Here is a 24,714-nt window from a genome sequence, read left to right on the forward strand (position 1 = left end):
TCCACTGGCTCTCCCTCTGACCCATGCCCCCATCACAACTACAACAAAGCCAACACCATCATCGCACCCCACCTCCGGAACATCATAAACAACTCCTTCGCATTAGCCACCTTCATAGAGCTGGAAGCACGCAGAGATCAACGCCCTTCTGAAAAAACCCACAGCTGACCCGCAAGACCTCAAGAACTTCCGCCCCATCTCCCTATTTCCCTTCCCAGCTAAAGTCATCGAGAAGACCGTCAATAAACAGCTGACTGCACTCCTCGAGGTAAACAACTCGCCGACCCATCCCAATCCGGATTTCGAGCAAACCACAGCACCGAGACAGCCCTCATTGCAGCCACCGACGACATCAGGACCCTGATAGACAACAGGGAAACTACCGCCCTCTTCCTCCTAGACCTCTCAGCCATCTTTGATACCGTCTGCCACCGCACCCTAATAACCCGCCTCCACAACACTGGGATCCAAGGAAAAGCACTGGACTGGATCACCTTGTTCCTCTCAAACAGAACCCAGAGAGTCCGCCTCCCATCGTCCCGCTCCACAATCACCAAGATCATCTGCGGCGTACCCCAAGGCACCTCGCTCAGCCAAACTCTGTTCAATATCTACATGAGCCCCCTCGCCGCTATCGCACGCCAACACAACCTCAACATCATCTCCTACCCGGACGACACCCAGCTGATACTCTCCCTCACCAAAGACCCATCCACCGCCAAAACCATCCTCCAGGAAGGAATAAAAGACGTCGCGGAATGGATGAAGCTCAGTCGGCTGAAACTGAACTCAGACAAGACTGAGGTCCTAATCCTCGGACAATCCACATCAGCCTGGGACGACTCCTGGTGGCCCACAGCTCTGGGCACCGCACCGACACCCACAGACCACGCACGCAACCTGGGATTCATCCTGGACTCCTCCCTCACGATGACCAAACAAGTCAACGCCATTTCATCCTCATGCTTAAACACACAGTGCATGCTCCGAAAGATCTTCCGGTGGATCCCCACAGAAACCAGAAAGACGGTCACCCAGGCCCTAGTCACCAGCCGACTGGACTACGGGAACGCCCTCTACGCAGGAACCACAGCCAAACTCCAGAAACAACTTCAGCGCATACAGAACGCCTACGCACGACTCGTCCTCAACATTCCTCGCCACAGCCACATATCTGCCCACCTGAGAATCACGTTCAGACTTCTCACCCACGCACACAAAGCGCTCCACGACATGGGTCCCGAATACCTCAACAACCGCCTCTCGTTCTACACTCCTACCCGCCAGCTCTGCTCCGCCAACCTCACCCTCGCAACCGTCCCACGGATCCGTAGAGCACACCTTCGACTAACCCAGGACCATCTCACCTTCAGGAAACACCTCAAGACCTGGCTATTCGAGCAGTAGCAGCCCGCTTCTCTCCCCTCAGCGCCTTGAGACCCTCACGGGTGAGTAGCGCGCTCTATAAATGTACTGATTGATGAATAGACAATATGGATGTCATGATCTGGTCACCCGTAAAGCACTGCCCTTTCTTGCGCTGTTGCGGAGTCCCGCACCAATGAAGACCACAACTCCCGGCATTCATTGCAGGAAAACTACCACTTCCAGCATGCTCGAGCAGCACGTTGCGTCTGCAACGTGAGACACACTTTATCGGAACTAAAACCCATGCCGGAGAAGCTGTCGCTGCTGATTATTCTTCCCTGGTGGTTACGAGTGGTTGGTATCACGGAAAAGCAGTAAGAACCTTAGTTTACCTTAACTTGAGCTCATTGCACCCCATTCTGGATTCGGGTGCAGATTTCGGCTGTGGTGCCGTTCGGAACTCTCAGCGAGAGTAAACGGCACGCTTCCTGGTTTTGAGTTAAAGGCCTCTTTTAGCAGCTCTTTTGAGTCCGCTTTCCATGGTTGGCCGAGTCACGCATTCCGCCGTCTCGATGCGGGGAGAGCATTTCATGTCCATGTGATTTGGCGAGACACTGGTGGTCTTGAGGTTCACCACGAGGAGCGGTTTTGGGTTCAAATCTCTGGTTGGAGTACCCCGGGATTGTTTGGGGTCTTAGTCAGCATATTGGCAGCTGAGCATTATTGTCTCCTGTTAACCGGTGGAACAGACGTCGTTAAGGAGCATTAACCCGGTCTATTGTTCTTGTATAATTTTCCCCACAACCTTTTGTCTCTTGTTTATATAGGAGAGAGAATCTAGGGGTGAACTGTTAAGGGGTTTTGGCTATTCATAGAAGAAGCACAATCAATGCTGGTTATGTTATGTAGAGAACCCACATGATTGCACAGTTGACACATAAGTTGAAGCTACAATGTGTTCTCTTGTTTTCCCATTACAGTTAACCAAATACCTGGTTTCACCCTAATCTCTCCACATATCAAGGCATCAGTATTTTCCTTTACAGGTAGGAGTGTGGGTACACTGTACGGTGTGTAGGAAGGAGGGGCAAAGAAAGTGCTAGGATCTGTGAATCCTGTGGGTGTGTTCTAAGCATCTTCTGTTGTCATTTCAGGTCTCCCTCCCTGCTGTCCTCTTCCTTTCCTTCCCTCACTGGACTATCCCGGTAGTCTGTGTATTTACACATTAGACTCCGAGGCCGTCGAGAGGTGGAACCCCAATAGCATTGGCACAATTCTGAAGATATCGAAAGGAGGGGCCTGACAATGGAGGAATGTGCTGAGCTTATCTGAATTTGTGTTTTTGGTTATCCAAAAGTCTAGGAAATTAGGAAGGTCAGGTTCCCAGCTCCTGCACTACCTTTTTTGCTTAAATCAATAGAAGTACATACATACCAGTGCAAGTCTTTAGTTCCTTGACCTTTTTTTCTTGTGTGTTATAACTAATCCTTTATGGGTTCCGGAGTAGTGTGCTACTCGCCGCAAAAGCGCTTTAACACCTCGTCAGGGGTATTAAGCGCTATATAAATGCAATAACAATACGATAACTAACCATAAATTGCCTATGTTTTTTGATGTTTGAATCATAAGTCAAAAATACTTGTTAGTGATTTAAAAATCTTATTTTATAGAAATATTGTAATGCTGTTGAAATATTTATTTTTCAATATTTTATAAGTACATCAACTACAAATAAGGCCAGAGTCGTGTAATATATTATACTGTTATTGCTGGGGGTTATATCGCGTTGTGTTTCCAAAACACACTTTCCTGGTTCAAAAACATGCGATATAAAAAGTATATAACTTAAAGTTATGGAAGTATGATGACATTTACCCATCACAGCCTTATTGTTGCATATCTGGTAACAAAGAACTCCACTTTTAAAAGTAAAGAATTAAGTCAATGAGAATGATATACTTGCTCTTAACATTTGCATTACTACAATCCAATTCCTGAAAACTGTAGTCCAGTGGGACATCCGCCTGCAGCCCTACAGTCAGTGTGAGTCCTGAGGCAGCTTGGGCACATAAGAGCATATTTCCCCCTGCCAGAATATCTGCCCTAGACCTTCACCCTTGGAAAGGGTGAGGTAAGCAGCTCACTGCAACCAGTATCACAGGGTTGCCTAGTTGTGTTATAGCTCTGCTGCACCGCAAACATTTTAAAAAATATACAAAGCAGTAGCATGAAAACTCTGCATACAGCGTATGCCTCCTAAACGACGGCCAGCCATTGGAGAAGAGGTCTCAGTTACGTCATTCTCCCCATCCAAACCCCGTCCTTTTCAGATTGGGGGGGGGCGTGTTTTTTAAGGTTTGTTCTACCCTCTTCTCCATTGGCTGGAATGGTAAACAACAGTCAAAAACACGCCCGTTGTTTACATGAGGGGAGAAAAACAGGCCCCCCAGTCTGAAAAAGACGGGGCTTAATTCCTTCGTGTTTACCTCATCCTTGTCGTCTCCTCTTCCCCCACCCCTCTTCTCACCTCTCTCTCCTTCCCTTTCTCCTGGGCTCTCCCCCTCCCGTCCCGGCCGGTGTGCTCCCTGACTGCCGCTGATGCTGGGCTCTGTGTGTGCCCGCCTTCCGCCGGCTCCTCCTCCCCCCCTTCCCCGGCCGAGACAGAGAAGGCTTCCCCCGCTGTCCTTGGTTGTATACCCTGCTCCTTGGACCGCGCAGAGCCTGCGGCAGGCAGACTGCTCCCGGAGCCCTATGCTCAGGCCATGCACCCGACCCTCGAAGCAAGCAACCGGCCTCCAGCGGCAGCAGCAGCAACCCGCTGAGGACGCGCCACTGAAACCCGCAGAGCACCGTCCTTTGTGCGCCCGCACTCCCCAGCTGGACACGCCCGGGGGCAGGAGAGGCTGGAGCGGCCCCCGCACCCCTTCCCCGCCGCTGCCTCTGAATGTAGGACGAGGCGGAGCCCCCCGGAGCCTCGCGAAATGTGGCAATGGGAGGCGCGCAGACCGCCCCGCCGCCGGCAGCAGCATGAGGATTAGCAGCGCCAGCCCAGCCACCGCCGCCAGCCCGAGCCGCCTGCCCAGGCTCTGAAGCGCAGTCCCACACTCCCACTATGGTGCTTCTTCTTGAGCGGGAGAGCAGCTGGGCCACCTCTGGGGCGGTTCAGCCGCCGGAGGAACCAGGGTGGCCGCTGAAGAGGAGCTGCCGCCGTTTGGCTGCCCCTGGACCCGGAGTACCTGCAGAGGCCGAGCTACTGCGACGCGGCGTTCGCCCTGGAGCAGATCTCCAAGGTGCGTCCTCAGTAACAGGGCAAAGCTTCGGGCCGGAAAACGCCCCTCTGGCTGCGAGCAAAGTTCCAGGGACTGCTCTTACGACTGGGCTGCTACATTCAGAGGAACTGCGGCAAATTCCTGGCGGTGGGTCTGCGTGAGATGAGGAACCGACAGACACCCCCTCCCAAGAGGTGTCACTGCGCCGCCCTACCCAGGGGGTGTCTCACTGCCCTTGTGACAGTCTCCGCGAGGGAGCCCGGATCGGGGCTGCCATCTGCCACCGGATAGTTGGCGCACTCTTGCGTGCCCCAGGACCTTCGCCTTCTGCCCTCTCCTAGTGGTGCTGTCTACTGCGGATGTCGGAAGAACTGTTGGGTTGTGTGAGGAAGGGTTTTTCATTCGTTTTCTCCAACTTTCTGAGCAGCATGTAAGAGCCCTGGCTGTGCCAAGCTGTAGGTGTGTCTGTGTGTGTATTTGTGTATGTACAACCATGAGTCCGTATGTGTGCAAAATGTAGGGGTGTCAGGATGTGTGAAGTTGTGGGTGCTTGCATGAATGTGCCAGTGTGCAAGTATGGGTGCGTGCACGAGTGTCAGCGTGTATTTAAGTGGTGGGTGCGAGTGTCGCCTGTGTGCAAGTTGTGAGTGTGTCCGCAAGTTGTGTGTGTCTGGTTGCTTGTAAGCATGAGTCAGTGTGTGCAAAAGTTATGGTGTGTGTGTGTGTGTGTGAGTCAGCGTGTGTGCAAATTGTGCGTGCCTGGAAGTATGAGTGTGTGCATGTGTGTCAGTGTGTGTGCAAGTTATGGTGTGTGTATGTCAGCATGTTGTGTGTGGGAGAGTGTCAGAGCGTGTGCAAGTTGTGTGTGAGTGGCAGTGTGTGTGTAAGCACAAGTCAGTATGTGTGCAAGGTGTGGAGTGTGTGTGCCAGCCTGTTGCGCCGTGCGTCTCTGGGCCTTGGCAGACTCCGGCTGTTCCCCAGTCCAGGTGAGGAATACGCTCTCCAACAACAATTACATGTTCTTTTTTTGTATGACGATTCCAATGAATATTCTGGTCTCTGCCCCAGCAGAGCCAGTTGAGTATGACTAATATACGTTCACTATGCATGCAAACCAGACCAGAGGCTCTGTTCTCCACGTGCCTCCCTATTTATTGTCATTTAGATCGTAGGTGGGGTACATGTACTTGATGAGCAACGCTGGAGTTGGTTTGAAACTTTGTGCTTTGTATGCAGTCCCATATGTATTGGGCAATAAGGGCTTGCCAGATAGTGTTCGACAGAATTATGGCATCATTTCCTTTCCAACATGGTACCTTTGTTGTGCCTTTTTCCTGCACGCTTCTAGCATTCTAACAATATGGCAGTCGCTGGTCTCTTTAAACAAGCACTGTCTGACCGATAGACTTCAATTTTTGGATTCAGGCATATGACAGTGTTGGTGCAGAGGAAGCTTCCCCTCATCTCTCCACGGTGGGATTTGGACCACGTGTGATATTTTCATTAAGTATCTGGAAGTTAGGCACCCGACCATGAGAGGCCGCTAGACTGCTGGAGCCCGCTCGGCACCAGGGGTTGGCCGCGCTCCGCTAACTACTACTACTCCTACTCTACTCTATACAAGTATACTCTCTATTACTCAACTAGTCACTCACTACTAACTATTAATCACTGCTAATACTCTCTACTACTCTCTAATGCTTACTATTGCCATTGTAAATGACAATATCATATTTATCGGTTAAAAAAAAACAAATAAAAAAAATGACATTTGCAATGCCAATAGCTCTAACTTTAACAAAGACGAGACCATTGCATTGTAAATGCTTGTTATTTATAGGTCTGTAGATGATATAAAGGTAGAATAGTGCAAAAACACCATCACACTTGTGTTAAGGTTGCATTTTTCACAGTTTCTAAACTTCCAACTAAAGTTCACCAAATGTCAACTAGCCTGTTGGGATTCACATGTGGGTATTACATATATGATGTTTGGTGAAAATTGCTCAAGGATTTCATAGTTTAAAAGAAATTTTAAGTCAAGTTTTGAGTTTTCATATATTATGTTAAGTACACATTTCTCAAAACCGTTCCCATGAAATTTCAACAAACTTGACATGCACATTTGATCTACTTGAACGAAGCCCACTATATTAGTAAATTCCACACTCATTGTTTGAGAAAAAAAATTAACTTAAAATGGTCAAAGATTTCTAAATTAATTCCAATATACTTATCACATTACTAAGTACATTTAAACCTACAAATGCATTATTATAATAAAGAATGTATAAATTAGTTAACGTGCATTCGCAAAAATAAAATGTACACTCATACAGTCTCTACACTCATACAGTAGCTACACAACATCACACCTATGGAATTCAACTTAGTGTATACAGGTGAAATGACCAATAGAAGCCTCAATAGTAAGGTAAAATAAATAGTATTGTGTATATTAGATCTCTACTAGATAAACAGGGGAAGAATACATCTTCAGATTATTCAACTCCATACTATTAATTACACAGCTAACTCTACTGTGACCATCGTTAGGAATTGCTGGATTTAGCAGCCAATAGTTTTCTCTCAGGATAATTCCAAGACCGTTGCTTGTGGTTGAACCATGGGAAATGTGTATTGCCTATTACTTAAGATGTTTCACTTTGGAACCCAATACCTAGCAAAATTAAAAAGAAAGAAAAAAAAATAAAAGATCTCTAGAGTGTGGTTTTACAATGCAACTCTGATTACCAGCATCTTGCTCAAACAGTGCTTTAACCCAACTTGTAGGAAGGGCCTTGGTCACGGTCATTACTTAATCCACAGTTTTTGCCAGGACTTAAGATAAAAAGGCAGGCATGCAGACTACAGCATTTAAAAACATATCTTAAAGATATTGGTATCCATCAGTGTTGGCACTTTTGAAAAAACACGCAGTGCTATACAAAAAGGTAACATATTCTGACTACTTATTAATAAGCCAAGACTCCCTGCAATACTCAGAAAAAGTTATGGTGTTTGTATGGGGCTCTGATTGGTATATAAATATATATATTTTTTAAACACAGCATAACTGGTGTGTTTTAGTACTTTTGGGACTTGCTCTTCTTACTTCTTGAAAAACCTACACAGCTTTTAGGTATCTGTTGTTGAAGACCTGTTGTGGACAATACCAGTACTTACAGTGGGCTTTGGATCAGTCCATTGCTTACCAATGGTTTCTTCTCTACTCAATCGCAAGAACTTGCTTCTTATTCAATAGCTTCCCTTTCTCCACTTGTATTTATCTATCACCTTTTGCATAGCTTCTTTACTATCATTTTGACTGGATGACTAGCTTCCTTCCACAGCTCCTGTCATGGGGATGAGCCTGCATTTACACTGTGTTAAGTTGGCCTGAGCTTATTAGAAGTTTAAACGCAATTTTTTCCTTTCTGCTGCCTTTGCTAAACTCTAAACATTTATAATAATGTGTGCCGTGTGCAGAGTGTTTTGCTTCACACGAGAATAATATGTTTTTCTATATTAGCAGACTTACTTGGTAAGCTTTGTCTGAACAGTGAGTGCAGAGGCCTTCAAGATTATTTCAACACAGTGGTTGTTGTTCGGACTGATCAGCGCACGTTCTAAACAGAACATATATGCAGCTGTGGCCACCTCTGAGTTTGGCGCGTTTTAATAATGCACTGCGTAGGCATGATCACACACACTTTGAGAACATTCGCATGCAGAGAGCTGATGCAGAAACTGATGTGATCCATTTCTGCTAGGACCGGAGGTATGGGGCCGCCCTTGTAATCCAAAGAGACCTTCTGTAGATATAAAATAGCCTACTAGCAAGGGAGGGTGAGATATAGGTATATTCTAACCTGTTTCCATTTAGCATTGTAACATGCTTTCTCCCTTTGTATTTTATGGAATAGTAACTATGCTGATAATCTTGTTAATTATAATATGTCTGTTTGTATTAGCTAAAATACTGCGCATGAGAACACAGCATTAGAAATAAACATTTCAAACTTGCACGTATCTCCATTTACTCCCTGTTTTGGACTAGTATGAGAGCATAACGAAAGAGTGTTCATGTGTTCCACATTGACTGAGGTATTCTAAGTTCCATGTTCTGGGTTGTCTAATCATTGGTGTTATTGAAGAACCAATGAGACACTGATTGCTATTCTGGTAGGGGATATTGGCTACTAAGGTGAGTTTTGGCACACCCTAATTCACTGAGGTTCCAAGTCTCTATGCACAGTTATGTGTAGGGGCAGAATCCCTGCTACACTCCACATCATGGACCTTCTATTTTTTCATTTGTTATCTGCATTCCATGAAAGTGCATGGGTTTTCTTACTCTCTCCATGAGCAGCTTTCTCCCACAGTCCTGCCCCGCACACCGAGTGTTACTCTTCCAAACTTATCCAATGCTTCCCCCACCCAATATTACAGTATTATTTTGTTATAGTGCCCTACAAGCTTCAGATGCACCTATTCTCCACCCCCCACTCCATGTTGCGCCTGCTGTGATGCTGACTTACACCAATCAACCTGCTCCTGTTTCACGCTCATCCATACCCACTGCATTTCTTTTTTTTAAATAATATATTTTTGAAGGGACCAACTGCTACAATTGGCCACAAGGCCACTCACATCCGAGTCTCTTTTGTACATTTTTTTTATGTACTAGTCAAATATTGGCATACACCATTGTGAATAGCAGATTAAAAGCTAAAAATGGCTTTGATGTCAGGATGCATGCCCAGAAGTCATTACGCTGCTATGATTTTCTTTTTGTTAATTCTGTTTTGGCAAGAATGCTTCTTTTTTTCCATTTTTGCCCATTCCTGAATACATAGGCAAAAAAACACAGGCAATGCCACTGAAGGGCATGATATATTAAAGTTGCCAATGCTTGTTTATGTGGCAAACTCTACATCTACTGTAACTTTAAGGTCCATTGAAAATTCTAGGTTTTTATTAAACCAATAGATGTGAATTTGTTTTTTTAAATAGCACTCTATAAAAACATTTCCACATTTTGTAGCATTGAAAAACGTCGACCTTCCTGTTAGGTATTTTAACAGTCTCAGAAGGATGAAATTCTCAAAAGTAGTGTCCTACAGGTTACACGTGAACCTGGCAGACGTACCGTACTTGCACGGATATCTAACTATAAACGCATGCGTTTCATGTGACACACGTAGAACGATCAACATAATGGATAAAACTGTCATGATAAAACTTTTTTTATGAAGTGCTGCAGATTACTCACAGTAGGAAGAAAATAAAATAATCGGCTGCTAAAATATGTTATTTCACAGTACAGATAAAATGTTCACTTTCTTTGAGAGGCCAAAATTCTTCAAAGTGAGTGTGCTTCATTTCGCTGTATGACTTGACTCCCAATAGGAGTTTGCATACTCTTTTGTTGTAACAGGAGTGTAAGACGATACCATGCTTTTATTTTATGGCTCTGGGGGAACATTATTTTTCATTCCTACTGATTTTCACACATACTTTCACAAGGGAGTCTTTCCGGTCTAAAACACACACAAAGGGCACACTTTTATTGCGAACGGGCTTTGGGCAGGCCACAGGGTTCCCTTGAAGGGCCTGGCTCTCAGTAACATCTGCTACAGGTGCTTAGATCTTTTACTCATCCCAAACCTCATTTTACTACTATGATTGCCCTAATCCTTTTCTAGAGACTCTATTCCCCTGCATCTCTCTTTTTACTCATCCCAAGGCTCATCTTACAACTATGATCTCCCAAATAACACTTTATAGACTCTTCCATCCCTCCATTACCCTATTCAATCCGACTGAAAGACTTGCATGTCCACCGCTCAAATTAACACATATTTCCCTATTCTAATACACCAATAATTATTTTTGAGTTCCCTATTCTAATACACCAATAATCCTTTTGAGTTCCGGAGTAGCGTGGTACTCACCGAAAAGCGCCTTGACGCCTGGTCAGTTGCAATAAGCGCTATAGAAATACAATTAAGAAATAACGGTTTTCTACAGTATTGCAAGCACTTTCGTGACAGTAATACCGTCGTGCATTAAAAAGTAGCTAGATAATAATGCTAATGAACCCAACGTGGCACACGATACTCAATAACATGTTAAGATAAAGCAGTCGACCTAACCACGTTATGTGGTCCCCACATGCCACATAATTCCTGTAGTCAATGCCACAAACACCCTCACGCCACAATCCTCAGTGTTGTTCATATAAAAACTTATTAGCAAGTCGTGCCTTCTTTTCCTTATGCAGCGCATTACTTCATCGTCGCCTATCAATGAAAGTATCACCAGACTCTCCCCATAAACGATAGCGGATAACAAACTTTACTAACAGGCATGCATACACGGATTTCAAGTTTGTGCTAGGCAAATGCTGACCTGGCCGCTTACACACAGCATTCTTCTTTCTCTCATTACTAACCTAAACAAAATGGGCAGCGAACAAGCAAGCATAAAATTGTACTTTCAAGGCAGACAGGAGATCGAGCTCTGTGGACATCTCTATGTACAGGGGGGCGTCACCCTGAGGCTGCATTGCTGGCGCTTACCTTGCTGTCGTCCATAGGGCCCTGAACTCTGCGCTGCTACGGCAGCTGCCGTCTATAAACTTCCCACTCACAGCCGCTGAGTGCACCTGCACAGACCCACTCTGAATCTTCCAGAAGCCTGCCGGCCCCTGCCTCTAAACCGTGCGAAGTCCTTCTTCTCTCTTTAAAAGAATACCCCTGCTGTTTGTTTACAATCTGACACAGCGAGAAAATATGTCCGAGCAGGAAGCAGGATGCGCGCAGGTAATTCTGGGAGTATGAGTCTTTTCTCTATTCACTAAAGTAGAACGACCATGAGGGGGCGTAGTTTTGAACTGCAACTCCCAGCAGCTAGACAGACAAAAGCGGAAACCAGCGGTGGCTGGGAACGTTAGTTCCCTAATGCTCTATATTCTATGTTGCGCGAGTAGGCAGATAGAGAGGGCTCACGATTGATTCAAAGAACGGCACAACAAGTTGATGTTGGACATTATAGACCGGTCCTTCAGTGTGTAAGCAACACTCTGAAATACTGGTAATGGCATATGCAAAGCTCTCGAGTTTCCAATTTCCACGGTTGAGAAGCTCATCTATTTTAGTTTCTTGTGTGCAGTTTTTAATAGCGTGAACTCGACCCGAAGGTATCGAAGCCCTTTACATGAGCACCAGTTACCTCAAAGGCACATTAATTTTTGGTAGGTTCCAGGAGATTAAGTGATTTTCCCAGGATGTTGAGCCAACTCCGAGGCTGGAACCTGCTTCCACTGCTCCCCCCGCTCTAGCCGGTGGAATTTGATTGGGAGTGCTCTGATAATTCCTCATAAGTTAATTAAAACATGCAAGTGTTTTAAATACCATCATTCTTTCCAGCGGTTAGAAGGTTAATTCACGGTCAGCGAGGGTTGCTAAGTTTTCCCTTTGCTATTGTGTGTCATTTCTTTGTTTTTAGGTTGGCATGAGTGACATTTGAATTCCTATACGTGGCACTTAATTGTGAACAAAGCATTAATTTACTCTATTTGTATAATCTAATCGTCTGGGAACTGGCTTTGCTTTTACATCAAAGTAATCAAATAGAAAAGCGAAGAAGACATACAATGCATAGTTGCCAACTGTCCCGTTTTTGCAGGGACAGTCCCGACAAGATGTAGACTGTCCCGGGTAATATTGTTGCAGAAACGGTTCTTCTTTATCACACACAGGTACGCAACCAAGAACAATGTGCTCTCCTTATTTGTACTCCGTTCGTCTGGACCAATTGTGGACTCCGCTTCAACCTGGCACGCCCTCGCCAAACCACTCCCCACTCCCCAATTCTATGTCAGGACAGGAGGCTCCGATTATGCTTTCTCATTTCTTTTAATGAAAACTCAGCAGCCAATCAAAACAAAAACTACAAATCCCATGAACACTTGGGATGACCCTTACAGGAAACACTATATAAGGTCCAAATGCTAGTCCTTCCTCCTCTTTCTTTGCTGCTCCGCAGCCAGTTAAGTCTATTTCCATTTCCTTCTACTATTTGATACATTGGTAGTTGTTACATTGTTGCACGCGTTTATTTTGTGCTCCGCTGCATTGTTTTCTATGAATACTGTTGCGCGGCGCTCGCGTGTGTTGTGCTTCGGCTTCTGATATTGTGCCGGTATTGGTTGTAGCGCTTTTCGCGGCGTGTCTTCTTGGGAGCGTGTGTTCGCCACCCTGCGCTTGGCCGCTTGTGCACGGTAGCCTGGTGGAGCGGGAGCAGAGGTCGTCGGCTCCTTAGGGGAGCGCGAGCGCTCTCGAGCCGGTTGTGTGAGTGGCAGCAGCGTCGCGCATGCGCGCTGCATTTCTTTCCGGTTTGAAGGCTTCTTCCTCACGCCGGTTTGCTGACTGAACGCTTCCCAGCGCTCTTGCCCACAGCCCTGCACTTTCGACCTCGTTTTGACGCCGGAGCACAGGAAAGTGTTCCGGTTGTGATTTACTTTGCATAGGCTCTGCCTAGAGTGACTTATATTTGGCAGGCTTATCTCCCTCCACATTCTATACTGTTTGCTTAGCGTTTGGTTGTTTCCAACCTTATTTAAGTCTGCTTTGGGGTTATCACTCCCCCTTTACTGGTATCTCTGATACCCCATATTTGTTACAGTCTTGTGGGCATTTACTTTCTGCACTTGTGCAATGGCTGATTTCTATGACGCAGATGAAGACTGTTATTATGATGAGGAGGAGGATACTTCTCTTGAGTATGACTTGGTGGAGGAGTTGGACAAAGGTGTTCAACTTTCTGTTAATAAGGCATTGGTAAGGGCTATCAATCCCCTTAAACGTCATTTGAATGAATATGCAATTCAACAGGGCTGGTTGCCTGCGTCCCAAAAAACCGCAAAGTCTCCTGGTAATCCACACAAATCAGACTTTCAGAGACTGGCGAAGGTTTTATCTTCAGACAAGCCCAAATCTTCTGCGTCTCTTTATGCGGAGGAATCCGACCATGGTCAAGCCTCTTCAGGTCATGATTCCCCTCCTAAGAAGCGTCTCCGCAAGGAGCATTTTGTTGACGCTCTTGAGCGTCCCCCTTTACTCAATTTCGAACCAGAGGACATTGTCCATCCTAATTCATCGTCATGGTTGCCCGCTCCGGCGGTGGCAGCTTATCTTGAGGCGCATGTTCGCCATCCCTTTGAAGCACCTGTCCGAGCTCGGCTTCGTTCTGAATGCCCGAGACCGGACCTGGCAGACCATATTGCTGAGACCCCGGAGGTGGACCCTATGATGGTCACCTACCTTAAAAAATATTCTAAGGACCCCAAAAAGGGCCTGGACCGTTCATGGCGGTCCTGTCAGGATAAGTTAATGGACATGTTGGGTCCCCTATCTAAGATCCTAGACCTGGGTTTCAAGGCCAAGGAAGCCTCGGCGACGGTTAACCCTGACGAACTTATAGAATGGGCCCAGAGGGCCGTCTGCATGTTTGGGAACGCTAATTGTGCCATTTCAGCAGAACGTCGTCGATCCATTCTCCTGAAACTGGATCCGAAGTTAGCGGAGTTGGCTACCTCTGAGGCCGGTCCAGAAGCGCAAGGCCTTCTTTTTGGACGACCCTTCCTGAAAGAGTTGACTAAGTTTGTATCCGCCTTCAGCGGCATAGATAAAGCGCAGGCATCCTTGCGCCGGGCCATGCGTCCGGTTTTCACCAAGGCCGGACGACAAAGGGGACGGTCGTTCGGCCGTGGATCTCAACAACAGTCCCAGAGGGGCGGCTCGCAGCACCGTGGTGGTCAATACGATTCTGGCTACTCCTCCCGCGCCAACTTCTATCCTTCCCGTAAAGGAAAAGGACAATACGGCAAGGGACGTTCCGGTGGCCACCAAGGCCAATATCAAGATTCCGGAGCTACAGGTGAGCTTAATTCAGGCATGCGATGTAATGTTGGGGGGCAGAGTGCAGTATTTTCTGAACAATTGGCGCATGATCTCCAACGATGCTTGGGTGTTAGAAACCGTTCAAGGTTTCAAGATAGAGTTCTATCATCCAATTCATCAAACCTGTCTGCCGACCCCTCTACTTTTTTCCAGTCTCTCTCAGACTTCTCTGTCGGAGGAGATCGAAGTGCTCCTCTCCAAAGGGGCGATTGTTCCTACCCAACGCCATCCACGAGGCTTTGTCAGTTCAGTCTTTCTGGTCGAGAAAAAAGGAGGCGGGTCTCGCCTAGTTCTCAACCTGAAGGACTTCAACAGCGGGGTGATCTACAGACACTTCAAGATGGAGGGTATCCATCTTCTACGGGATCTCCTTCGGGAAGGGGATTGGATGGTCCGTCTGGACCTGAAAGATGCTTATTTATCTATCCCGATTTTCAAGCCCCATCGCAGGTTCCTACAATTTCAATGGCTGAACCAATGGTACGAATATCAGGTTCTCCCCTTCGGCCTTTCGTCAGCACCATGGTGCTTCACGAAGTTGCTGAGGCCGGTTGTAGAACATCTTCGTTCCAGGGGGGTCCGTTTGATTATTTACCTGGACGACATTCTTTTTATGGCGGATTGTCCCCTCAAGCTTCTGCAACACCTGGAATGGTCCATCACTCTATTGCAGTCTCTGGGTTTTCTGGTCAATGTTCCCAAATCGGTTTTGGTTCCCACTCAGTCTATCGATTTTCTGGGGTTTCAAATAGATTCTTTGACTTGTCAGCTTCTTCTGCCCAATCAGAAGCTCCGCTACATCCGGAGAGAGTTGACATCTGTTATTTCCAGACAGACTGTGTCACTGAGGTCGTTGGCACGAGTGGTAGGTCTTTTAGCGTCTTCGATTCAGGCGATTTTTCCAGGCCCTCTTCATTACCGGGCGATGCAACGCCTGAAAATTCAGCATCTTCGGAAAGGTCTCCGCTATTCAGATCAAGTTCCTCTCTCGGAGGAAGTGCGGATGGAGATGCAGTGGTGGCTAGATCACATGGAGGCCTGGAACGGTCGAGCCCTGTTCGGGTCGTCTCCAGAACTGGTGATCGAATCGGATGCCAGTCGGTGGGGTTGGGGAGCCCGTTGCGGGTCAGTTTCGACAGGGGGTCAATGGTCTCCTCAGGAGCTGTCTCTCCATATCAATTGCCTGGAACTCCTAGCGGGTTCCTTTGCGATTCGATGTTTCTCCCCCCTACAGGCGAATTGTTGCATTCTTCTCAGGATGGACAATGTGTCGGCGGTCCGCTATATCAACAAACTGGGCGGAACACGGTCCAAGATATTAGCGGAGATTGCCAAGGATTTTTGGCATTTTTGCCTCTACCAGAAGATCACAGTTATTGCAGAGTATCTCCCGGGCCGCGACAATCAGGTTGCGGATTGGCATTCCCGACATCTTCGGGACTTCAGCGACTGGAGACTTCACCCTCGAGTCTTCCGCGCCATTCTTCGGCTTTGGGGCCAGTGTCACCTAGACCTTTTCGCCTCAATACGCAGCTTCCTCGGTTTTACAGCTGGAGACCGGACCCCTTAGCTCTGGCCACGGATGCTTTTCTCCAACAGTGGCCGTCGAGTCTTTGTTATGCATTTCCCCCGTTTATGATGCTTCCCAGAGTCCTTGCTTACACCAAACGGTTTCGGGCGGAGCTCATTCTGATTGCTCCCTTGTGGAACGCTCAAGCGTGGTTCCCGGTTCTCTTGGAAATGTGCTGTGCTCCTCCCCTCCTTCTTCCCCTGAAGCGGAATCTGTTACTGGATCCTCTCGGGGATCCGCATCCCCTCATTCTCGCCGGCACTCTCCAGTTGCTAGCATGGCGAATCTCGGGGATCGTTTGTCGGTCCCAGGCATTTCTAGCGACGCTGCCACCTTCATTAGTAACGCCTGGTCTCCCAATACCCACAAGCGGTATCGAGGAGCCTGGACACGATGGAGTGATTGGTGTGTTCAACGGGAGGTTGATCCCGTTTCAGCGGATATCAGTTTAGTTATTAATTTCTTGACCTCTTTGGCCGCTTCTGGTTTGGCTTATAGAACCGTTAATAGTTTTCGTTCGGCCATTTCGGCGGGCCATATCCACGTTGATGGTAAACCTGTTGGTGAACACCATTTGCTTTCCAAACTCCTGAAAGGTATTCGCCTCGCGAAACCTCCCGCACCGAAATATGTGTCTTTGTGGGATGTTTCGATTGTTCTAAAATTTTTGGAGGCTTGGCCTACTAATCTTTTGTTATCTCGAAAACAGTTGTCTGCAAAACTGACCATGTTACTTTGTCTAGTTTCTTGCAAACGTGTCTCAGATATTCGTGCTCTAGATCTGGCGGGTCGATGTTTCACCCCTGAAGGTGTTACTTTCACTCTCTCTAGGAGGACTAAAACTAACACCTCCTCCATTTCGTATCCTTCTTTTCCGGATCATCCCAATCTTTGCGTTGTTCGGTGTTTGAAGGATTACGAGGTAAGTACCGCTTCTTTACGCACTGACATGCAGGGTCAGCTGTTGATCTCCTTACTGAAGCCTTTTCGCCCTGTTGCACCGGCTACTTTAGCTCGCTGGGTGCGCTGGCTCATGTCCGAGGCGGGCATTGATATTTCTGTATTTGGTGCACATTCTACTAGAGGGGAAATGGCCTCAAAAGCTTACTCCATGGGTGCTACTTTGTTTGACATCATGAAAGCTGCAGACTGGTCTTCAGACTCTGTTTTCAAGCAATTCTACTATAAACCAATTGTTACTGTTGCGTCTGTTGTGGTGGACGAGCTTTGAACAAGCATAATCGGAGCCTCCTGTCCTGACATAGAATTAAAAATTTGCAAACATTCGTGACAAGAATTTTCAATTCTATTAAGGACTAGGAGGCGAGGATTATCCCACCCTGATTATCACTTTGTTGCATTCTATGTGCTGTATAATAATTTGCATACTATTACAGTTGTATATATTATTCCTTGTTTCCCCCCCTGTATTGCTTTAATTTCTCCATTATTGGGATATTACGGCTCTGTATCTTTTACAGGTTCTGACCAGAAATGATGTGGTTGCTGTGCCTCAAGAGTTTTCCCTGTCTCCTTGCGCCCGGATCCAGGATACCTCCATCTTCTGTTACAAGGTCCTTTGGATTTCGGCGGCTTGTTTGGAACTTTTGCTGTTGCTTTATATGGGATTGTTTTTTGATGTGGATCTGCTTACCCAAAGAAAGAGGAGGAAGGACTAGCATTTGGACCTTATATAGTGTTTCCTGTAAGGGTCATCCCAAGTGTTCATGGGATTTGTAGTTTTTGTTTTGATTGGCTGCTGAGTTTTCATTAAAAGAAATGAGAAAGCATAATCCTCGCCTCCTAGTCCTTAATAGAATTGAAAATTCTTGTCACGAATGTTTGCAAATTTTTAATTGTGTTTTCAGCAGGAATAGCGCTTTTGAATTACATTTTCTGATTTTCAAAAAAGCACACTTCCTGCTTCAGCGGTCTTCTGCTGGTTCTGCTAGACCGACCCTCAGTCAGAGATGGCCTTTGCACAGATAGCACCCAGAGCAATGGCACATTTTGCACACTTCCTGATGACCCTAAAGTTAGCCTCTGATTCGTTCAGTGTCTTATTCACAGGCTGAAGTTAGCATCTCATTTAGCTGGCTTCTTATTTACTGGCTGAAGTTAGCATCTCCATCAGACAGCATCTTATTTGTAGGCAATATTTTAAATAAGGCACATTCCATTGACTGAATCTTAAATAATTCTGCCAACTGCAGTCTATCAAAATTTGCATTTCCGTACTACAACTATGTTGTTTTTCAATCACAACACATACCAGTATTATATCTTTTAGGATTTAGGGCCTGATTTAGATTTTGGCAGACAGGTTTCTCCGTCACAACAGTAACCGATATCCCATCCGCCGAAATATAAATCCCATAATATCCTATGGGATTTATATTTTGGCAGACGTGATATCCGTCTCTGTTGTGACAAAGTAACTCGCCCGCCTAAATCTTAATCAGGCCCTTAGTCTGAGACAATAAACTTTTCCACAGAATCATAGGCTTACTGTAACCCCGTCAACATTCTTATTATTCTTATTAAAGGAACACCTCTTTACACTACTTGTATGTAAATTGTCTTAGCCGATTAAAAATTTGTAACGGGGGGGAGGAGCTTAGCCAGCAACCGAGATGGCCGCCTGACTCTTCGGCTCCGCCGACCCGTTGGCTTTCTTCCCGGAGAGCACCATATCCTGATGCCTATCCTGCTTGGAAGTGGGCGCTTCGGAACCGCGCTGATCTCCCGACTTGGATGATGTGCTCCCCGTGGGCTGGCTCGCAGTAGCACCGGAGCTCCGTCCTCGTCCTGTCCCTCCGTGGCGTGTGAGAGTCCGGGTCTTTGTTCCCCAGCGCGGCTGCCCCTGGACTCGACAACAACGATAGCCTGCAGCGGGAGAGATCGGCGGCTGGCGAGACACTGTTGCAACACTTGCTACAGTTTGCCGACCGACCCTCCGCGCCTTCATGCCTCCGTGTTCGCCTTTGAAATTGTAGGGAGCGTCACATTGTATCCTTCGCCTGGCTCGAGATCGGCGCTGGACGAGTCCCCGTTCCTTTATGCTGCGGTGGACGCCATCTTCTTGGAGGCTTTGTATCTTAGCTCGGAGCCTCTGGAGACCTGCATGGGTCGCTTTCATTATGTGAGCAGTTTCTGGCAGCATTGGGACAGCTGGGGTTTGCCTTGTAGTGTCGACCCGTGCTTACTGCACTACTTCATAACACTATCAGCTTCATCATCGGGATGGACTCCGGTGGACGCCCCAGCGGGCGACAACATGGCGGCGCCCTCCGGGGACGTGACTCTGCTGCCGAGAAACCCATCCTGCCTGCTGAGGTTTTACATGCCCTATGCGACCTGAGATCACTTATCAGAGCGAGCGCCCAGGACCTGAGTGACCGTCTGGATGCTGTACTGCCCGGAGAGCCTACGAACGTTAGCGCTGCCAGCTACCCCTCGTCAGCCCCGCTACACCCGGTGATTGGTGGTGATGCCCCGAGCTCCCTGCCATGTGTATCGATGCGGAACTCCCCAGATGAATCGACTGTCGAGCCCCCCACCCTAGATGTGCTGAGGCTTGTGGCAGTGGACCCTGCCCTTTGGCTGAGGTTTATTTGTGGGTCGACCTGTCTTGAGCCCAACATGTGGCCCCCCCGGGTGCCACCCTGTTCTGCCGGAGGATCATTGCTTTGGCCCTGGCTGGTCGGCCTTCCAGTACTATTGCTAGGTTTCTATCCTGATTGGATAGCTTCTGTCTGCTTGGCGCAACATGGGACAAAATTCTTTGTGGGGCTCTTGACTCGGTGGTGGTCCCCACATCTGCGCTTCTCGCCCAAGATGGCCGCTGCCCGCCCGGGCTTCACTGATGGGCTAGACCGACGGGGACAAGGCTGATATTGTCTCTATGGTTTACGGATGGTCGGAGGCTGTTATGGCTGACGGAACACTAACGTTGTTGGACTGATGTATGCTACTACACTTTGCTCGCTCGCCTTTTCCAAGATGTCTACTACGAGGCTGGACTATGCCGCTGCTTCGCATCACGGGGGTCAGGGCTGAGGTTGTCTCCCGTTATGCACGGTTTGTTTCTGCTCGCACTGCTGGGATACTGATGGACTGCCGGGGATAGTGACTGTGGGTATTGTATTGGTCGCGGGGTCCGAGATCGGGCGGCTGGAAATATATGATGGTGGTCTTGGGAATTTCTGCTGGTCCTCGGTGATCTCTTAAGGGTAATGGATGCATCGACGGGTGGGGACTATGATGGGACTGTTCTTTGTTTGATTTATACGTCTATTTGATATGTTTTTCCCCACCTGCACTTTTGTTTGCTACTACCCTTATGCTGATGGTATTTTGAGCGAGGGTTGTTTATAGGACCGGTGGTGACCGAGACTACGTTGCATTTAGCTCCTCCCTGCCTTCTCTGAGAGTTCGGAGGGTGGGATGGTTCTTCTCACTCTCAATACTCTCTTTCCCACTTGGGGGTTTCTTGGGGCGACAGGCATGCCTATGGGGGGGGGGTGGGCCGTGGCCTTCCGCTGGTATGCAGGGTGGGGGGATGGGATGTGTTTTATGTTTTCTCTTTGTTTCTATGGCCCTCTTTCTTTTTCTTCTCTTCTTCTGTTTCTCTTTTCTATCTCTCTTCGCTCTCTTTGGGGTTGGGGTTCAGTCTTACTAGGGAGTTTATTGTATCCTCTCATCATGTGACATAGCGGTTGATCTTGGTTCTTATATCGTGGTCATTTGTTTTCTGTCACATGCCTTCCTCTAATACGTTTACTTCCGGATGCTCCTCAAATGATAATGTCTATCCTGGTCATTGATTGGCTTTTACTTGTTTTGCTGTTTTAGAACCGCACTCGACTAAATTATAAAATTAAACCTTCTTATATCCTCATGTTCTTGTTCCATGCTACGTACAATACTCTTTGCTAATGGACAGCTTTAATGGCGTTCTGTTCTGTTGATTCTGCTCTATCCTTTTCCTATATGTCATAGCGGCCGGCCCGAGGGGTTGTAGGCAGACGCTGTGTATTGTGCATTTTACAAATAAAGGTTTTAAAAAAAAAAAAAAAAAAAAAAAAAAAAAAAAATTTGTAACGGCGGGGCACCAAATGCATCACCCTCATCTCAATGCATTACTATGTAGTGACATCCGAGTAAGTAATCAAAACGTATCTTATAGGAAAAACACATTCTCTCCCAAATATGTTATTTTTTGTTGTACAGTGCTTTGCTTCTTTCTTGAGCCAGCACTCTGGATCCCTCCCTAGGTTCTAGGTTCTGGAGCTCTCCTTAGCCTGGTTGACAGTTGGAGCTGTGGTTGGACGGGGAGGCTGTTCTACCTATACCTGTGCTGCAAATAAACCTCTACTTCACTTACCAGCTTGTGGAGTCAGCTTTTCATTTATAACATTTGGCGACTTGGACTTGTGGAGTGTCCAACCATCTTCTCTCCGGGTATTGCTGCAGTCAACGGAAACACTACAGTGCGGTAGAACCAAGAAATCAAGGAGCCTCTCAAGAACCCCGTGTGTACAGCCAGGACACCGACATCGTTTCCGCTTCAGTGATGACCGCCTGAAAAAAGTTAGTTTTCTTGATGTTCGCGTTGTCCCAAGATTTCCGAAAGGTCTTTGACGTCATCTCATCCGCCGCGCACGAATCACGGTGAGTTGCCTAGCAACGCTAACTCACACTGTGCTCTAACGCATGTAAACACAAGCGGCGTAAGCGGCAGCGTCATTGAAACGCAAACGGCGTTTGTAACAGCATCTTTGGAACGCAAGCGACGCCAGCTGCAGCGTCTGACGTCAGCGACAGCATCACTGGAACGCAAGTGGCGACGGCGGCAGCGTCACTGAAATGCAAGCAGCGCCGTTGTCGACATCTCGATAACACAAGTAGCAGCGGCGTCACCGGAACACAGTCGGCAGCGTCATTTGAATGCTTAACTAAGCGAAAACGCCAGCATGTTCAATCCTGACACCTGATGTGTCTTTGAGGCGCATTTCTTTTGTGCATCGACCCTCGCTGTAATCCAGTATTACACGCACGCCACATTTGGTCATTTGTTGGTATTTGCCTGTGATGTTACTTATCTCCATAGAAACGCTCCTGATTGAGCGTTAAGCATCGTTTCCTTGCCACAGACTTTCTCTTTTGAAGTAAGCATTTATTTTAAAACTCTTTTTAACATTACTGTTTGGTATACTTGTTTCTCTTTACCCAGCTAGTAGTATATGAACATGGCTCAAGCGATCAATGTCGCTCTTCCTCCTCAATTTTTGTCAGAACCAGGCAATCCCCCTATAGCCTGGGAAGACTGGATAGTCATGTTCTATAATTATATTGAAGCTTTGGATGGTGAGGACTATTCACCTAAACGGAAAAAAGCATTGTTAATGACCACTTTGGGTAAAGAGGGACAGCGCCTGTTCAGATACTTACCACAAGTTCTACCTGCAGGGTCACAAGCTGACTTTGATGAGTTTAAAGAGGCTGTAACAAGATTAGAAACTCTTTTTGGTAAAGAAGAGAATCTTATCCTTCAAAGATACAAATTTTATAAGAACAAACAATTAGCTGAAGAAAGTATTGATGAGTTTGTAGCGAGACTGCGTGAGTTATCAATCAAATGTAACTTTGGCCAGATGGCAGACGAATTAATTAGAGACCAGCTGGTTGTTCAAGCCAACAATAGAAAAGTACAGGAACGTTTGTGGGCGGCGAAGAACCCAACTTTGAAAGACGCTATAGAACTTGCCAAGGTTGTGGAGGAAAGCGAAAAGTGTATGAGAGAACTACAGAAAAGTGGTTTGGAGTCCAAGGTGGCAGAAATCTCTCATAAGAGCACTTTTAGCGAAAATAGTGAGGATGAAGCTACTGCCATTGCAATTGTTAGGAAGAAGGGTTATGTTCTTCAGAAAAAGAATGTACAACAATCATCTTTTAGCAAAAATAATCAAAAGATGTGTTCTAGATGTGGTAGTTTTTCCCATTCTTCGGATGGGAAATTTTGTTTTGCAAACAACAAAGAGTGTCTACGGTGTGGTAAGACGGGACACTTCGCTAAAATGTGTAAGAATAAGAATAATTCGAGAATTACAGTTGTTAATGAATGTGATGATTTGAGACGTGATGTCAACAAAATCTTAGTTCTGACTGACACTGTGTGCGCGTGTGATAACCAGAGGGGTAATCCTTTTAAGGATGATTTTGTAATTGATGGGAAAGTCATTACACTCATGGTTGACACTGGTTCAAAGTGGACCATAATCCCCAATTCATTGATGAAGAGAGTGTGGGGTGAAAGAGTTTTGAAGACATGCGACATCTTCCCGTCTGGTTACCAGGGGGAGAAAATTGACATACTGGGCTTCTTCGAAGCTGATATTGATTTCAAAGGAAGATCAGCTTGTGGTAAAATATATATATCAGAAGATGGACCAGCAATTTTAGGCCGTCATCATCAATATGATCTGCACATAGTGGTTGATCCTAGATCTGATAATCCTATTTCAATTGTCGAGACCTCATCCATGGAGGATATATTGGCCCGATTTAAAAATGTTTTTAGGGATCAGTTGGGTGAACTGATTGGCTACTCTCATCGTATAATTCTCAAGGAGGGCAGTTCACCTGTACAACACAAGGTAAGGAGGGTGCCCTTTGCTTTGCGGGACGAAATTAAGGCTACTCTTGAGGAGATGCTCCAAGGGGGTATCATTGAACCCATCGAAGCATCTCCTTGGGTTTCGCCTGTTGTGATCTCACAGAAACCAGACAACAAGATCAGGTTCTGTGTGGATCTTCGCTCCCTAAATAAGTGTGTTGTAGCTGACGTATTTCCTCTACCAAACATTGGCGAATTGGTTTCAACCCTTAAAGGAGCAAGGTTCTTTAGTAAGTTGGACCTTAAACACGCCTACCATCAAATTTGCCTGGACAAAAGCTCAAAGCATTTAACTGCCTTTATCACCAGTGAGGGCACATTCCAATTCACCAGGCTACCTTTTGGGCTAGTCTCAGCTGCTAGCGTTTTCCAGAGACTTGTCTCTGAAGTCTTTAAGGGTCTTGATAAGGTGCTGTACTTTCAAGATGATATCTTGATTTATGGCAACTCTCTACAGGAACACAACAAAATCTTACAAGATGTGTTACTTAGAGTGGATGAGGCTGGTTTGACATTAAGAAAAGAGAAGTGTGCCTTTCTGTTGAGAGAAATAGAGTACTTAGGATTTTGCTTGTCAGAAGAAGGCATCAAACCCAAGAAAAACTTACTTGAAGCCATCGAGTTAGCACCCTCCCCAGTGGATAAGGATCAACTTCGGTCCTTTATGGGCTTGATCGAGTTTTACTCAAAATTTGTAAGAGATTTCTCTTCCAAGACTGCTTCCCTCAGATCCTTACTTAAAAAGGTGTAAAATTTTGTTGGACCACTGAGCACGAATCCTGTTTTAAATTGATCAAAGGGGAACTCAAAACTGCAAATGTACTCACCCCTTTTGACACTGCTCGGTCCTCTATTCTCATG

The 24,714-nt window shown here is 46.5% G+C and overlaps 1 protein-coding gene across 2 annotated transcripts in view; it reads right to left on the reverse strand.

The window, feature by feature from the left end:
* The window catches only part of CREBL2 (cAMP responsive element binding protein like 2), a 347,657-nt gene extending 336,181 nt beyond the window's left edge, over positions 1-11,476 (reverse strand). The window contains exon 1 of one of the 2 annotated variants that reach the window (XM_086952921.1): positions 11,222-11,476. In XM_086952921.1, coding sequence (XP_086809047.1) covers positions 11,222-11,236 — 15 coding nt within the window. In that variant the 5' untranslated portion in view covers positions 11,237-11,476. The remainder of the gene's footprint in view (positions 1-11,221) is intronic. The other variant, XM_086952922.1, reaches the window with a different exon arrangement.
* Positions 11,477-24,714: the final 13,238 nt, after the last annotated feature.

This window comes from Lissotriton vulgaris, chromosome 1_2 (assembly GCF_964263255.1).
Source record: "Lissotriton vulgaris chromosome 1_2, aLisVul1.2, whole genome shotgun sequence".
In the NCBI taxonomy this organism is placed as follows: domain Eukaryota; kingdom Metazoa; phylum Chordata; class Amphibia; order Caudata; family Salamandridae; genus Lissotriton; species Lissotriton vulgaris.